General features: G+C 41.1%; 1 protein-coding gene across 1 annotated transcript in view; it reads right to left on the reverse strand.

Annotated features, from left to right (window-relative positions):
* Nucleotides 1-18,880, reverse strand: part of vegfc (vascular endothelial growth factor c) — a 36,719-nt gene that overhangs the window by 12,395 nt on the left and 5,444 nt on the right. The window contains exons 2-4 of the mRNA XM_058640803.1: nt 12,207-12,459; nt 11,340-11,530; nt 1,712-1,851 (exon numbers count right to left, since the gene is read on the reverse strand). Coding sequence (XP_058496786.1) covers nt 1,712-1,851; nt 11,340-11,530; nt 12,207-12,459 — 584 coding nt within the window. The remainder of the gene's footprint in view (nt 1-1,711; nt 1,852-11,339; nt 11,531-12,206; nt 12,460-18,880) is intronic.

The following is an 18,880-nucleotide window of genomic DNA, read 5'->3' on the forward strand; positions in this document are numbered from 1 at the left end:
ACAGCACAGGAAGCAACCACAGTAACAATACACTCAATCACTCTTTGTGTGTGTGTGTGTGTGTGCGTTTGTGTATGCGCTGGACAAAGGAAAAGGCTGTTCCTATCCTGACCACACGTACACACCACAGTCAAAGAGCTCATGGTGTACAACTCGTTGAGCAAGTGCATTCAAGAAAATGTCCAAATCCACTTAGTTCATGTTAGTTTAACTGTGGAAAACAGAACGCAAGATCAAATGTTTTGTTCAAATGGTTGAAAAATGGTTCACTTAATGAGTCATGGGCTATTTTTTGTCAACAATGTTTCCACCCAGTGGTACAGAGCAGTTCAGCTCACCACTGCGTGGTTTGGAGCAGAATACTCTGATGTGGTTTGCTTGCATATAGCTCCACCCGTTAGGAGCATGATCACTATGGTTGATACCCCAACAGAAGAGTTCCAGACTGCCAGAAATTGAAATGGTACAGACCAGAGCTCAGGTGTCATTTTTATTTCCTTTTAAAGGTCCTATTTTGCTACATTTGCAAATATGTAGTAGGGTAAAAAGTACTGTACAAAGTTCCCCGCCTCGCCTAGAAAACATCACGGGAGAAATGTTGTTCATGCATTATTTTAACATAAGAACGAGAACCGCAGGAACGTTTCTCATATACCCAAGGAAAAACTATCACCCAAATTGGTACCTACTTGTTACACCGCAAGTGGACATAAGACGAGGTCCAGACTCTTTTGAGCGTATTTGCTGAGGAGGAGGTCCAGTGGGACATGAATCCACCAAGTGTACAGTATATCCGAATAGCCGACAAGAACTTTGAGGTGCAGTGGAAACGAGAACCACAGAGATCGCCAGGAATTATTTTCCCTCAGGTAAATAAGTTCAATTACAGTGACAGACCCTTGTTCCCAAGTGAAGCCAAGGACTTTTTGAAGAACCCTTGTTTTGATGTGACATTCCACCTCTCTGTGTGTGGTCTGAGGGCTACACGGTGATGAAGTGGCTTCACTGCAAAAACGTCACCCGGTTTGGATCCCTCTGCGACCGAGGGCCTTTCTGTGTGAAGTTTGCATGTTCTCCCCAACAATCAAAATGGGGCATTAGGCTAACAGGACACTCTAAATTGACCAAAGGTGTCGATGTGAGAGTGAATGGTTGTTTGTCTCTGCTGGCCCTGCGATGATCTGGTAACCCGTTTTGGGTGTACCCCGACTTTCACCCTATATCAGCCAGGATTGGTTCCAGTCCTCGTGACCCTTCTTCTTCTTCTCCTTCTTCTTTTTTCAGATACTCGCTTTAGGGGTTGCCACAGTGGATCATCTTGCCCTTTCCCTTGTGTCTTCTTCTTACACCTGTCCTCATATCTTCCTTCACAAAATCCATGAACCTTCTCTGTGGTCTTCCTTTTTTTTTTGCTCCTTAATTCCTTCCAATGACCCTCATGTGGAGGACAACATGGTCGAAAATGGACCTCAAAAATGGGAGAACCTTTTGAACCCTTGGTTTGATGTGACATCCCACCTCTCTGTGTGCTGTTATCTAGACCCTATTTTGGTAGCTGGTCCAGCTGTTGCATTTAAGTACCATTGGAAAAGCTGAACTCTGTATATAAATACGCTGACTTCAAAGGAGGATGATGAATTCTGAAAAGTGTTTTCTGAAATGAGGCAGTGTTCAAGGAATGGAGTAAACCATTTTGAGTTTGAATACTCACTCTGGCAGTGCTCTCCTGATGATGCTGTGGACTTGCTTGTAGACGTCGAGCTTGGACAGGCAGCGGCACTGCGTGTGGTTGGCCACACTGATGGTCACTGGCCGGGTGCCCTGTGTGAGCGGCACCGTGATCTCGAACAGCTGCCGAAAGAACAAAAGCAAGGGAGGAGAGTCAGATCAGACCAGGTGTATAAAGCTGTCATGACCCCTGGATTACCCCAGGATCTGTCTTATTAGGACCAGTTTTTTGGTCTCCATGAGACTCCCAACAACAGTCAAGGATAAATTAATAAATGTCTCCAGGTTTTGAAGTAAAAAGTTCACGTTCTGTGTTGAAACAATATGTTTTATTGTCACTCGTTCTTTTAAAGGCAGCAGGTGAACTTTCACTCCAAAGTTCAACCACCGGGAAATTTACGACAGTTCACCACTCGATGGTGAAAGTCCAAATTTGAGGTGATTTATTTCATATAACACAGCCGTTCTCACCATCCAGCCTTGGGATCCATGTTTACCCTGAGTCATTTGGTTTCAACCCATGGGTGATACAGCAAAATATCAATATTCCTGTATTTTTAGGATTTGAAAAGAACTACTAATGTAAACAGCCAACCACAGCAGGGAAGGGCTGCATATGAAGTCGGGCTCTATGATATTTACAGTAAAGAATTTGGCTGGAGGTTTTCTCCAAAGCTTCTGTTATTTATCCAGTTCATGAGGAACAATACTAACGTCAGTACAAGAGACCTCAAAGTAAGTAAGTGCTAAATCTGTTCAATAAGACAAAAATGTTGTAAATCCTGTAAAGACGTGCAGTAAAACTGCAGAGTAAGTGTTAGTGAGACATGTTTGGCATCCAGTAAGAATTCACAGTTGGAGAGGATTAGCTGACATTTGCTCTGCCAAGTGGATATATCAGAGAGACAAGCTGAGCCGAGACATGAGGGGGGGTGACAGATAGTTGAGTGACGTCTATGTTGCCGAATTATCGTAATCCATTTGAGCAGATAATTGGACACAAACGTAGAAAGTCCACTCTTTCCAAAGAATATCGTTGTTGTCTTGTGTAAATCTGCAGTTGTACATCGCAGAGTTGTCGGTCTTCTATCATGAGGAGCAAATTTGTCTAATTTACAGCCATAGCTGTTTAACATCTGATATCAGTTTGGTAAATGAATTAAAACCTAATTTTATGCATGTTATTTAAAACATATACACATAAATCCTGACTTAAAGGTTGGAAAAATACTGCGAATTAGTTTGAGGACTGAGATCTGTGGGTCCAGACAGAAGAGAAGTGAAACTCAACACACTGAACTATCATTTCAACTACGTCTATGGGGAGGTTGGACAGTTTTTCAAAGTAATTTACGCTCAGTAAACCAATTCACAGAAAGTAAAGGTTATAACAGAGCTTTTCACAACGAAAAGTAAAGTTGTTGTTGAGGAAATAAATAGTTGTAGTTAACTGCGTAATTGTTTCCAAAAGTCTCCATTTTTTCCCCCAGTCCAGACTGAAATGCAACATTTTCAAACACAGTCTTCATTTGATCTTAATGTCTGATATTTGCCAACATTTCAACTCAAATCTGCTGCGCAAGCTAGTGTCACAAGTCATTTCAAGACAGCTCTGGAACACATTTATTCCAGTGTATCAGCCTCAATCTCTGACTTCAGTCAACACGAGATATTATTTCACACACGAAGACTCGCTCGCGGCTTGGAATTCAATTTCGAAGCTCAAATCCCGGATCCCAACAACCACCGATCACCAAAACAGCAAAGTGAAAACAATGACAATGAGAATGTGAAGGATTTCCACTTCAGTGGCAAAGAGAAATAAAGAGCTGGGCTTGCATTTTCACATGCTGGCACTGATGTAGATTCTTACACTGACTGACACACAGAAGAGAGCAGGACCCTCGAGAGCTCCTCAGTCTTTCAATCACAAGCGTTTGAATAGAAACTAATTAGTCTCTATGACTTCCATTCAAGACGCTCAAACAGCTTCAACTGTCTCTCTCACACTCATCGTAATGAGGATTAACATCATTAAAGCTTTGCTCGGTGTTTGTGACCTGGGGAAGTGTTCGTGTTCACCATGGTTACAGAACACACACACACACACACACACACAAAAAGCTCTTTGAGATCTCACCGTCTACCACTGGGATTCTTACAAGGAGATGTTTTGGCTCCTAGTTTGGCAAGAAATTCTTCCCTAAAACTTCCTGCGACTGAAGTCTACGGGCACTTTTCCACCAGAACACGGAATCCTCTTACAGTATTCAGGTTTTAACAGAGTGCTGTGCAGGAATCCCTGAGCTGTTTTTCTGTCTTCATGGTCCAGTAACAGGTTCACGTCGTAGTTCTATAAACACGTCATCACTGAACTGTTCTGTCTAAACTTATAACTGCTCCTAGTCTCTTTTCTGTCGCTACCTCACCTCCCTCTTGTCCTTTCTGTCCCCCAGTTTTTTCCTTTCACCCCAACCTGTCTAGGCAGATGCTGCACATGTTTGAGTCTTCTCTCCACTGTTGCCTCTAGTGTTTGCTCGTTGTGTGAACTGTTGGCTTTCAGAGCCTTGAGATAATGCATATTGTGATTTGGCGCTTTAAAAATAAAATTGAATTGAATTGAACTGAACTGATCTAGATATTTTGGAAATAGGACCTTTCTCAGCTGGAGGTTTGTCCCCTTTTTGAATGAAGCAGACGATGAAAATCAGCGGCCATAATAATAATAATTCCTTTGGTATTGCCAGCTATAACTGAAGCTATACGTGTCAGGAAATGGGATCCATTTGGTCTCCATTTGGTGCATGTATGTTTTTTTTTTTTTAAAGTTACATCTAATCGTCTTATTGTGTCATGATCTGGTCAAATTCTAAGCCAAGTTTCCCTGGTGCATGTCTGTGGATTTGAACAGTGAGACTTCCTGCCAAAATGGCGTTGTTTTGATTCTGTTGCATGATGGAAATTGTACCAAACATGAGTTTGTTTTGGATCCTCCACCTCTGACAGTGAACAGCTGACGTCCTCTGACCTGCTGCAGGTTCATCACCAAACAAAAATAGCCTTAAGAATAGTCCAAACTCTTTACCGGTCCTGGGCATCTATGATGCTTTTTCCTTCCAAAGAAAGAACGCAGTGTCGTTAAAAAGAAACGTTCATGCACTCGTTTAAAAACCAGACTGTAAAGTCGGCCTCGGTGTGTGTGCATATGAAGAACTGGACAAATGTGTTTGGTTCTCAAGCCACAAAATCAAAAACCTGTCAAGCAGCAGGTCATTGATGTATGAGAAAAAAAAAGACGAGTCCAAGGTTGAAGCTGAGAGGCTTGTGCCTGACTGCGGCTGCTGAGCCTCAGTCTTTGAGGTTTCACAACACATTCTTTCTCCCCACCAGTTTTTCCTAACTGCTGTTGTTGGCTGCCGTCTCAGACGACCGGCCCACAGTGTGGACATTTACACGGACTGCGTAATGCGTCATTCAAATTAGGGCAAACTCAGACTCGGACCATTTACACTTCACTTGAATCCATGTGACCGTTTGAATCTGTTTGGAATTTTTAATCCGCTGCGGAAAAGCGGGCGCACGGAGGGGGCAAGCGGTCAGATGTGGGCGCCGCGCCGCGGCTCCGCTCCGTCATCTTCAAAACGCTCGCCGGGCAGATTTGCTTTGGCGCGGCCTGGATACAGCTGGCAGCCGTTAAGAGGCTCGAACACTTAGCACGTAATAGAAGTTGCATTAAACTGTGTAATTTACTGTTTGAGCCGGCGGTGAGGAGCGTTCTGCTCTGGTCTCTGCACAAGGTTTGAATTTGATACCTGCTGTCAAGGATTTTCCCTCGGCAGATGTTTGTGTGGCACCGCTCGGCTCTTTCCTTCACTCCTCTGTATTGTCTTATTGGCTCTTTCACCGTGAATGCCTCACATGTGCTATAAATATTAGACATTCTACACGAGGAGTGAGGTTCTTCCTTCCAGAATGAGATATCTTGACAACTTTTCACCAGTTTCCACTTCATTTTGCTGAGTTGACTCAGTTCGGGGGAGGTGAACTGATATTTGTCATGACCCCTGGATTCATCCAGGCACTGTTTGTTCTTGTCTGGGTTTCTGTTCCTTGTCCCGTCTTCTCTTCTGATTGTCTGCTCCACTCTAACGTGTTTCACCTGTTCCTTGTTAGTCTCACCTGTGTCTGATTTGCCTCCCCAGTGTATTTAGTCTCTGTTCTCCTCAGTGTCCACGTCGCTCATGTTTGTTCTGCTGTCGTGTTGTTTTTACGTGGTCCATGTTTCTGTGTTTAAGGGAATTTTCCTCTTTTTTTGCCTTTGGCTTCTGCTTTTCATTGTTTTTGAAATGTATTTTCTTTTGCAGCTTGTGTTTCGGGCTCCATTATTTGCAGTGTGCACCTGTTTGGTCTGTGTGAACAGAAACTCCTATCAGACCTGAGCGAGGGAGCGTTTGTGTGTAAACAGCAGCAGAGCAGAGGCGGACGGAGACGAGAAGCATTTGGGGGTTGTTGTTTTTTTGAGCCGTGGAATTCACTTTTCAGTCATTCACTGACCTGTTTGCACTCGTCTCACTGCGCTAGCTCAACGTTGCTGTTGACGCTTCACACGAAAAACAAATCACTTCCTGTGTGCAGCGAGGGGCACTTCCTCTTACGACACAAGACCTAAAAAGTGGCCGCTGAACACTGCACTCATTTGACAATGGTTTGAATGTAAGGGACATTTGTTTATAATGCTACAGTTGAAAGTGGCACATTTGTTAAATTCTTCCAATCCTTGACTTCACGCAAGAAGCAAATATTGGTCGTTTAAAAATAATAAACCACTGTTTATATCAACAGCTACTCACACTCTTTTATTTTTAACATCTTATGATTCTTCCACCAATGTTTTTCAAGAATCTACCCACTGATTACGTTACAAAGAACTTCCATAAAAAGATTAAAACATAATCTGTCAAAATTCATTGGATTTTATTTCTTACACCAAACTGGAAATTCAGTTAGAATTTCAATGGAATAGTAGCCGTTTGCCTTGAGGCCAATATCAGTCAACAAGGTGTAAATCAGCGAGTAACAATGTGGAGCTAATAAATGTGAGCATCCTTTATTGTCCGTGTACAAACACATCCACATTGTTGCTCCAGGACCTGTGGACTTCCTGCTCTGATTAGATCGGCTTCATCCAGTTCATCTAACAAAGGAGCCGTGAAAACCAGACTGAGTCTGCCACTTCATTCGCTGCAGGAAATGAATAAAGGAAATGACAGGAAATGAATGAAGCGGCCGAGCTGAAACAATAAGCTGCGAGACGCTGTACGAGGCAGTCCATTAACAGCAGCTACCTGCAAATGAGCCAACCAGACGACGACAGGTCACTGCTGTTTCATCACTGAGACGCTAATTCATTTCTCCACTTACGGGCCACTTTATTAGGCACAGTAGCAGTGGTGGCACATGCTGTGGTGTATTGTTGACTTTCTATCATCTCCGACCATAAACCAAGCATCTGACCGTCCTTTGATGGTTCTTCACAAAAGCTCCATTCGATCAGCAGCTGAAGCTGAAAAATACTCAAGACAAGAGGCGGAGAAGGAGATGAAGGACAGAGCTGAAGACACTGAGATGGACCCGAGCAGAAGTGAACATGTTCCACGGACAGCTCGGGTTGAACCGTTTGGAGATAAAGTCAAAAAGTCAAGGTTGAGATGGTTTGGTCACGTGCAGAGGAGCAGGAGGAAGAAGAGAGGAGGACCACGGAGAAGGTTCATGGATGTTGTGAAGGAGGACGTGAGGACAGCTGGTGCAACAGAGGACAGAGAACGAAGGAGGAGAAGAAGATGATGTCTTTTTTGCCACTAGGTGTCTCTCAATCACGCCGATAACAAAATATCAGTTTGATGAAATTAGGAAGTGTGTTTGCTCTTAAATGACAGAGCTTCAGCGGCAGGAATTGTATCTCTGGTGTTGTAGCACAGATCAAGTGTGTGATATCAATTAAAATGGAGCAACATCAAAAGGAATTGTATCTTATATACTGCAGAAATACAGATTTCTATGGTTTAAAAGGGTGCTGGAAACATTTGAGTTGACCCAACACAACAAAATTTTGCATGAGTTGAGTAGTTTTCCGAGATTTCAATGCAGAAATCTTTAAATATTACATCTTTAAATTACTTTTCCTCATTCTGACGCTCAGTTTAACATCAGCAGCTGATCTTGATCACATGAGATATTTGAGTTGAGATGGTGTACCTAATAAAGTGGCTGTTAAATGTACATGTGCTGTATGAATGAGTGAATGGTCAGACTGTTTTATATATATATAACAGCAGTCATCATCAGGACTAAAAAAGCACAATGATTTAGCGTTCATTCCATTTTTTTCATTATTTTAATGCAAAGTTTACGTATGTGCAATTTATATTTATATTTGCTCGTGTTTTTAATGTTATTGTAGGGCTTTAACTGTGTGGTTAAAGGGTGAATGGCCTGCATTTATATAGCATACGTGGATATTGCTGGCGGCTTTGCAACTAATCGCCCCTTGGGTATAAAAATATGTACATTTAACTCATGATACAGGGTTTTAAATTCCCCTTTTTCCATTATTGTTGAAACCTGACGTCCATTTACAATAATGACTTAATAATTATTATAATATTAATAATATATAGCAGTCTGTTCTTTGTGAGGTCTTTTTTTTCTGTTAAGTGAAGTGAAACCACCGCTGATTAGATACAGAACAAGAGGTGTACCTAATAAAGTGGCACATTACAACGATCCATTGGTTAAAGGCTTGTCCTGGTTCCATTTTGTATAAATGTCTAAACAAACCACCTCACGTTTTGACATTTGTGAAAACTATAGTATTTTTTTGTGGTATGGCATGAAATTGTGTCATGTTTTCTCACAAAGAGCAATTTCCAATAGAGACCGCAGAGACGAGCAGTCCACACAACATCCACATGTTTGTGGCTTTACTCCGTCCTTGTCCTCTCCAAACTTTAATCTGGACGTTGAAATGAAACGTTTTTGACGTTAAGAGTTTACACGAATGTAGCTTTTGTTGTATAATTATAGGAATGTGTGAAAGGTTTTAATGTAAGCAATGTCAGTGGTTTCGGATTTGGCCTCAGCACGTACACTTTAGCAGTGCGGAGTCACATTGTTGAAACGTGAGCTTCACGGTATTGTTTCATTTTTGTGGAGAATAAAATGTCACAAAGTATTCTCTCCAGATACGTTAGAAGCGGGGCTTTCACGGCTAATTGTGCAGTAATCGCGATCAATTATTGATATTGTGCGGAAAAAAACAGTCATAATGTTCAAAAAGTAGCTGTAATTACAGTCATTTGATAAAAAAAATGAATGTAAGATACACTGGTAAGAGTTACTTTAAAGTTTGCAAATACGGACTGAAAAACTGTGAATTTGATAATAATGCAATTGTTAAAAAGTGATTAAATATTGAGGTTAATGGCGTCGTCCAGGAGAAAACTTGTAAAAAGCCAGAATTAATGACAAGGATCATCTCAAACGTTCATGTTAATGGCTAAGCTAATGGCTATGCTAATTGAAATGCAAACAGACCGTAGTTAATGAATGCATGTCGTAGAAGAGTGCAGGAAACGTCTCTGGCAAAAAAATAAAGAAGCAGATAAAGAAGCAATCATCGCGTTCACAGGGGTTTTACGTTCTCACTGAAACCCCAGAGCCAGTTAACCTGGGAGTGAAGGCCAAGTCAACACATTTTACCCCAGGATTAAACAGGTTTCTGGACCAGTGTGAGTGAGGACTACGTGTCAGCAGCAGTGAGACAACGTCTGCAAACTGAACTCCATCATATCAGCGATAGAAGAAGCTCATAAAAAGTAAGGTTTATGATATTAGGCCGTGTTATTTCACTATGTTCCATCAATATTTACAGTATCAGATAGAACAGACAGAATATTAAAGGACCGGTGCCAAAAACCACTTGATCAGGACTAACAAACACAGAAATAATTAAAAACCTGGTGCAATTTCTTTTTTCTGTGTTGAACTTAAATTAAATTCTTTTGCTTGCCTTTATGAAGAAAAACAAAGTATTTGACTTAAACAATAACGTTCTGTCTGTGCTTCATGGGAAAAAAGGAAGAGTCGAGTCCTGTCTGCAAGAAGATGGCTGAAGTTTCCTCTGACGACACAGAAAACCTGTGCCAGGCCTGTAGGTGGCGCTGACATAGAAATACACCAAAAACAGAGAGAATGAAGCCCGTGCACTATGACGAGTAAGAAGCGGATTCATTGTTTACACACAAATTTAAGGGTGGTGTGTTTGAGGGTTCTCTGACCCGTTTCCCAAAAATGTATTTTACGCCTCCCAAACTGCCAGTTCTGCTCAGACAAAATAAACATTTATTATTCTTTTAATCAGAGAACTTGTCCAAACTTCATTTTTACGTTCATAGGCCCTCAGGTCAGGTCTGCTTAGGGACGGGAATCGCAGTGAATCGATTCCTCAGAACCGTTAGCATGCCCGTTTAATGATTCCGCTTATCGGTTCCGCTCGTTGCAAATGCGTCATGACGTCACACACAATGCAAACATGGCGCCGTGGCAGATGCGCTCTGAAGTGTGGTTATACTTCTCGTTTCCATTACGTCCAGAATGCAGAATCATTTGACCACACAGCGTGCAATTCATTTGCAAGGACGCCATCTGTTATTAATGCCGAAGGTAACTTTCAACTCTGCAGGCAGGACACTTAGTTACTTAGTTAATCTGAGTAAACTTTTACTATACGAACAATCTCCATCGTCATTGTCCATCACATTTAACTGATGATGATGATGATATCAGAAAATCAGATATTAAAGCCAGTTAATACAAACAAACAAACACATTTGTACTTATTCCCTCACCGAATGAGAATCGATAAGGGAATCGATAAGGGAATCGATAAGGGAATCGATAAGGGAATCGATAACGGAATTGATAACGGAACTGATAATGGAATCAATAAGAGAATCGATAAGGGAATCAATAATGGAATTGATAACGGAATTGATAATGGAACTGATAATGGAATCAATAAGAGAATCAATAATGGAATTGATAATGGAATCAATAAGATAACGATAATGGAATTGATAACGGAATTGATAATGGAATCGCTAAGGGAATCGATAAGGGAATCGATAAGGGAATCGATAAGGGATTCAATAAGAGAAACGATAATGGAATCAACAAGAGAATCGATAACGGAATCAATAAGAGAATCAATAATGGAATTGATAAGGGAATCAATAAGAGAATCGATAATGGAATCAATAAGAGAATTGATAATGGAATCAATAAGAGAATCGATAATGGAATCTATAAGAGAATCGATAATGGAATCATTAAATTCTTATCAATTCCCATCCCTCCCCCTGCTCTACAGAATGAATGGACACTCATTCACATTCATAGAAACACTTCCTAGAAGAGTGGAAGCTGTTAGAGGAGGACAGTCTGGTTCTGTCGGAGGAGGAAACTTCTTTCTCTCTGGGACAAAAACAAGCTTCAATATTAAAAGCATGCACAGGGTTTTTTTTAAAACACATTCTAGTGAAGGTCGTGCTCACGGTTTTGCTGACGAAGCCAGTGGAGATGTTCCTGCACTGTTTGTCCTCCGAGTGGCAGCATCCTCCACATCTGTGGACGGACACACAGGGCGGTTTATAGAAGATGTTGGTGGGAGCGCCAAACTCCCTGCCCACGTCGACACACACTTCCCTGGGCATGCAGTGAGTCTTCCTCCACTCTGACTCTATACCTGCACACACACACACACACACACATACCACAGGTCACTTTCTTCTCCGTACTTGGACGAAAAAATGCTAAAAGACAAACAAACACGTGTCCAACTAAAAACTGTCGTAGAGATGGATTTCAGACCAGAGAACAACCAGATCTACATATAGAGCTCTGGTAGTTGACGTCGCACAATCCCATCATGCAACACTGGCAAGCAAAACAACGCCAGGACGTATCCATAGAGTGAAATAACTTACAGAATATAAAGAAGGCAAACCTCTCCCCTGGCTGTTTTCAGAAACAGGATAACAAAAACAAAGGGGAGGGATTTTAGATTTTGATTTTCTTTCTTCTTTTTTGTTAAAGTGAACAGAAGTGAGTAGAAGTTGTAAGAATGGGAATCCACAGGAAACTGTTCCCTTCATCTTCAGGTACAGAATCACATGCTCAAAGTTAAAGATGTCTGAAACTATCGGCCGTTCAGTCTCTCAGGTTCTGCGACGTTTTGCTGAGGATGTAAAGTTTGCAGTGAACTCTGACGGCTTCAGCATGGCCGTGTAAACAAACATGACGCCTGGAGCTTCGTGCCATTTTATCAACGTTTTCAAGGCTCGAGTTGATCTGGGGATCAGAGAACATCTGGTTTCTTTGAAACGTGAATGAAACATTTGGATTTCTTTCTGTCGACCTACTTTTTAAAATGTCCAAGTTGAGGAAGGCGGCGGCGAACGTGGGCTCTTCGGTGTAGGACAGCGGCCTCGCGTGGCGAGCCTGTGGCCGCTGCGGGCGCTGCGGGTGCCTGGAGCTGGACGCGGCTCCGGCAGCAGAGAGCTTGGATCTGCACTTGAGAGCGGCCCAGTACGACGGGTAGATGAGACTCATCAGTTCATCAACGGTGGAAGCCGAACGCAGCTTCTCCTCCATGTCCGGCTTCGGTGGGAAGTCCTGGAAGAGACATTTGACACGAGTTAAATGGAACGCTCCCCTTGGGTTCTGGTAGTTGAGATAAGACCTTGAAGTTTGGACATCGTTTAAAGACAGAAGGAAACTTAGTGACGGTGGTTTACAGTGACAGGGCCCGACGTCTTCATCACGAGAAACAGCAACTATTCAGTCGTTAATGAGCTTGAATTTATATCACAAAAATTCCATCATGCTATCACAACGATAAGTATTTCACAGAACTTCAAAATAAAAGTCTCTATGTGGACATGGAATGAAATTTAGTTCACGATGTATTTGCTATCGTATAAATATTTATTATTAAGTGACGTCATCTGCTATAAAGGGGAATTTTGTTCAAATTAAAAACGTCACATATTATTTTTTTATTAGCCAATTATTAATCATTGTAATTATACTTATATTTATATGGCATTTTTCAAGTGTTTCCCAGATAAGAGACACATTCAGAAGGAAATCATAAAGAATCATAGAAAATCTAAATTGCATCCTACTGGCAAAACAAAATGAAGGAAAAAATAAATAGTATTAACTCAAATGTGATCAAATAAATAAATAATCCCATGAAATAAAATGCAACATAGAAGATACTCTCATAAAAACCAGATAAATTAACTCTTAAAAATAAAATAAATAAATAAAAAATAAGATAGGAAATACAAGTTAGGAAGTCAGGTATTACTTATTTAGTTAAATGTGTTTTTAATGATCTCTAATGTATTTAATATGGTTTACACTTTGTATGAATATATACATGCATAGTAAAGCACAATGTTAGTGTTGGTGGATAAAAGCACATTTCAGTGTCATATGTGTATTATTATTATTATTATTATTATTATTATTATTATTATTATATCAGATGCTCAGAATGAATCCGTTATTTATCGGCGATCAGGAAAAACCCGCGTCGGCCGACCTTCGGCCTGGAAAAGGTTTCCGTCATTGTTCGACCTCATTCTTCTTCTTCTTCTGTGACAAACGTATTCTCAGCGTATGTGAATGTTATCTCACTTCCTGTCCTTCACTGCAATTAGATATACATTGTACTATTTATAATGACGGCTGCACACAATCAGTTTGACCGAAACAATATGATTGTTCGCTGTGGGCAAGGCCGTCCACACACACACACACACACACACACACACACACACACACAACAATGCAGACTTTTTTACTGTGTGTGTGTTTTCATATTCATGTTTTGTCTTTGTACTTTTATTTCTGTTTAAATGCAAACTGTATATATGTGTGAAACTCAAATGAGTGTCTGGTCATGTATATACATATATGTATATATACATACAGTATATATTCTCTTTTGTGACTTCTGCACAATTATTGCTAAAAATGCATTTTGTAAAGTCTGATGAAGATGATCTATAAACGGCGTCCATTATTCTCACGGCAATAAACAAGAGTGAACTCAGGATTAAAAACTGCACACAAGGTCAGTGTGATTTCAAAGGTCCCAAAGAGGTGACGGAAACAAGAACACACACACACAGAGAGAGAACATCTGCAACCTCTTATACTAGTAGAAAAAAATAAGCAAGGTGCAACCTGAAAAACAGAAGAAGAACAAAGAAGTTCATTTATCTTAGATTAGATTAGATTAGATTAGAATCCTTTAAAGAAACATAGCTGGAGTGAGACGTTGAGTTGATCTACACAAGTTCACGTCAAAGAAAAAGAAGGAAAGTGTTCAACTTTGATGCTAAAATATAAAACTGTAAACTTTTATTTGAAAGTGCAGTACGCCACAGGAAATGCTGGGAGCAGCGTCACTCCCACTGTCTGTCCTGACTGCAGCCACTAATGAGGATTATGAATGACATTAAAGACTCTATTTCACAGTTCCACAGCCTTTTCCCACGAGAAACTCATTCCCTGCACCAAAGCCCATAGAGAAAATCAGTCATTTTAACATCACACACACAGGAGTTGTTGATCCACTGCTGCCTCCATCACTAAGTTCACGTGTTATTTTGTGACTTTACTGTTTGAATTCCTTCGTTCAGATTTACTCAAGAGGCATAAACTTAACAAAGTAAAGTAACAGTAACCACTGACTTCCTGTGAGGTCAAATGTTTTCTTGGTGCGATTCACAAACTTCAGTTTCCAGTCAGACGACGAGATAAAGTGTATGAGTTGACGCTGACGGTGCACCTGCAGTGAAAAGGGCCGTGTGTTTTACTCAAGGCTTTGCACTCGCACACAACTTCCTTTCCCTCACTGACTTCCTGTGACTGCCATTTTCCAGTCATTGTCCATCAGATGCAGTCTTGAGTAAAAGTACTTCAGTAAAAGTACAAGTATCTTACCAGAAAAAGTTAAAGTCACCTTTTAGAACTTGAGTAAAAGTCTGAAAGTACCTGACATTTACTGTACTTAAGTGTCAAAAGTAATTTTTCTGATATAAAATGTACTTAAGTATCAGACAGGCATTACATCACCAGCTCAACTTTTATTTTGTAGTAACGAAGATGGTGAGATCCACGTGGTCGGTACTCCAGAGCGGGTCTGAAAGCAGCTTGACTTGTGCATTCTGTGCTCATTGACCCTCTTCACCCTCCACAGTGACGCCCACCTCCCTGTCAGAGCCACACAGGCTAAAGACAAAGCATGTCAGCCAGCGAGGTCTGTGGGTCAGTCACTGAGGGAGGTCTGGATCTGACTGGTTCACCTTCTGATGTCAAAAACCCTCTCAGTGAGCCGCCAGTGGTTTCAGGAGTCAAAGGTCAGTCCCACAGATCTGAATGTGACTCCGGGGATTAGAAGTTGTTTTAAGTTCAGTCTCAACAGTTTATTTTACCAATATCCCATATTGATACTTTAAATCCACTTTTTCTTCCTTTTTTTTCCAGCACGACTCGACTCTGTTTTTCTCTTCTTCTCCATCAGTGATCGAACCGTTTCTTCAGTACCTGCTGTGACGAGGTTCATGGGGATTTTGTCCCTGATCGGTCAGAGAGTGTCGTCACCGGAAGAGTCGTGAGCGTGACGTCCGACACAAGAATCAAACTCTGAACAACGCCCAACTGTCGATGAGTTAAAAAGACTTAAAAACATGCTGTTCAAGATTATTACAGTTCATCTCTAACGTTTAGCAAAGGAAATGTTTAACAATCTGGAGTCTGGTGTATTTAGCGACAGCACTGCTGACAGCCGGGCGATCGCACAATCACGACCTCATTCAGTAGTATTTCAGTTCAGTGACTCTTTTTAATCAAACCGATTCTAACGATTCAGTTACTTCTGTGTTAGTGTCGCCGTTACGGCCGCTGCTGGCTGCTGTTTAGTGTATATTCACTGTATTGTTTCCATGAGTGATTCTTACCATTTATGCAAATCAGCCGTGTGATGCCCTGTTGAGGATTGGTCCTTCTGGAGCAGAGGCTGTCTACTTCCTACTTCCTGCTTCCTGTTCACTGGCGTCTGTGATTGGTGTGGCTGTGCTTCGACCAAGTCTACCAATCAAGACTCTTCAATCAACCCCAGCTGCAGAATAAATAGTTTGTGTGCCCTCAGTTCCTGGTGGCTGTGAACCAGTGATCAGTTTGCCTCACTATTGTGTGTTTAGGAGTATTTAGAGGGTGTATTTCCTGTCTGAGTGGTTCCGGTCCGTGTTTGGAATCTTCGTAAAACTTTTTTGTTTGCTCCTCTGTCCCCTTTTTTTTATTATTTTTTTTTATTTTTTTATTATTATGTATTTATTTTTATTATTTCATTTTATCTATTATGTTTATGTGGTTGGTTTAGTCATGTGATTGTTGTTTGTTTCTAAAAATATGTAAATCTAAGGGTGTATACAGACGTTTAATGCCGACATCAATGTCTCTTGTATGTAAGTGCCTTTTGTTGTTCTTGTATACACAACAATAAAAAACAGAAAACTGTTTTGTTTGATAGAGAGTACGTAACAGAGTTGTTCACTCTCTTTCTTCTGTTCTGAGACTGTGCAGTTGCAGAATAGCTGCATGTTTAGCTTATGGGTGCTGATCTCCTTTTGTTCTTTAGTGTGTTTTTTGTGTGGTTTTTTTTTTTGCCAAGAGCCAAATAGCGTTCATTTATTGGACGTTACTTTGTGTATTAGTTAGTTGTCAGCACCTGTACGTCCTCCTTTTGTTATGTTTCCTCATGCAAGTGCACACTCCTTTTAGTTAAACTCCTGACTTTCCCCTAAACCAGTCCAGTTCTAATTCCAATCATGTTACTGCTCTCCAGAACGAGCCGGGTCGTAACAGTCGCGTATAAAACCGCGTCACGACAGTTTCAGTTGTACAGGTGTTAGCTTTCCGGTTTTTGTCGGAGTTGTTTTATACATCAAATAGACAGATTTGAAAGGAGTGAAACGGAGATTGTGAAAATAAACTACGCGGCCAACGCCAAGAGCGCGATCTCGACTTGTTTTGAAAGTCGAGATTGTGACGTCGTTGTGTACTGACACCCCGGTAACTGACTTAAACCGTCCCAAAACCAGAGCTCTATAAACAAGAGTTAACTTCATGTTGATGGATTTTTCTTTTTTATCACATTGTTTTTCGAATGCAGACAAATGAAGTGAGATAGACGAGATACGAGTGTGGGTGTGTGTGTGTGGGGGGGGGGGTTATCTGATTTCAACTTGAATCCGACTTTACATGACATGATTTTTCAGCCCACACAAACACATTTTTGCCAATCACCAACTTTTCTTTTGACCCAAAAAAGCTGAAAGTCATTTTTTTTTTCTTTTGTCTCCACACAGGATCATTTTACATTTCCAGTGAGTGTTATTTATAGACAGTACTGAGCACTTTCCACACTCAGACCTTGCAGTCGCACAGAGCTGGAACGCTGAGTAAGAGATAAAAAAAAATCCTTCAAAGTGTTGTGCTAATTACACACACATTCTTCTGCCGTCTCCAGGGGATTATGAAATAAGGGCAAAGGGAGATAGACAGACGAGGGAGGGTGAGAGAGACGATGAGGACGAGGATGTTGGATTGTGAATGATTAGAAGTCCAGATAAGCCCGAGCATTTGTGGTGATTGGGTCAGGTTTTTTTTTAGAGGATGTCAAGATGGATGACGCCTAAATCCAGCCAAAGTGAAGTGAACCTGTCAACCCAACATCAGATGACTCATTCCATCACTAATAACTTCCCAGAACATCAAATATATACAACATGTTCCACAGATAGGGTTGAGACGTTACAGTGGAGACAGAAAAACCCCAAACTCCAACAGAACCAGATCTGACCAGTTTGTCTGAGAGAAATAGGACGGAGAGGAGAAGAGGGGGATAGAGAAGGTGAGACCACCACCTGGAGCTCTGTCGGACTGCTGCTTTAAACCATAATAATGATAGAAAAGCGCATGTGTAAAGGTGGGATCCACATGGTGCGGTGTTTTATGTTGGTCCAAGTAAGCAAACCAAATTAAATATGGCCGACTTCCTGTTGAGTCAAGGTCAGTTTTCTGTTCGACACGTTTCCGCCAAGTTTGGTGAAATTCGGTGCAACTTAGTTTTGGGATCTAAACTTTTTCGTGTGCCAATTTCCGTCCATTTTTACCAACGTTAAGTACGTAAATAATGCAATACTTTGGGAAGAAAACATATGGATTCCAGAAGATCCAATTTTAGGGTTGTTTTGTAGCCTTAGAAGACGTACTCCGGGAAAGGGCCTTGTTTTATGGAGGCCACCATATTTCTGTGATAAGCTTAGTAGCTCGAGGGATAAGCAGAGTGTGCTCTCTCTCCACTAGATGTCAGTAATTCTTACACACTGGACTTTTTACGAGTTATAGGAGTTCCTCCAACCATCTATCAGGCGTCAGGTGGTGGTTTCCAACTACACTACAGCCAGGCCACTAGGGGGCAAGGAAGAAGTATTTCAGGCATCTTTCTTCACAGTAAGAGTTCAGGATGGAGGTGAAAGAGCAAAGATGTTGTTCTATTATTAGTCAACCTCGAGTGTAATGTAGTAACAGACAAGTTTGTGGCGAGCTGCAGTTCCCCTGCTCGAGACCATCGTCACTGCACAAGCGAGACTTGGATGAAGTTGATTTTCTTTTGACGCACGGAAAACTACACAAAGACAAACCTGAAAAGTTACTTCGAATGTTTTTTAGCACTTAATTGTGTAAAAACCTGGCATTTCTTTCAAAGTCCTTACTGTTGCATGATGTTATAAACATCAGTCATTTGTTCAAACACCCTGAATAGATTGGACACGACCACTGGCTACACAGATGGTCAGACAATGCCACATGATGCGTAAAAATACATAGATTAGCGATTATCTTTCTATGGCGCTGCTCTGATGTTTAACATCGGGTTTGATTTCAAAAATCAACTCTGTACTAAATGCCAGAAATCTTCAGTTTTAGCCACATATTTATTGGTCGAGCAGAT

The sequence above is a fragment of the Solea solea genome, chromosome 10 (assembly GCF_958295425.1).
Source record: "Solea solea chromosome 10, fSolSol10.1, whole genome shotgun sequence".
Lineage (NCBI taxonomy): Eukaryota > Metazoa > Chordata > Actinopteri > Pleuronectiformes > Soleidae > Solea > Solea solea.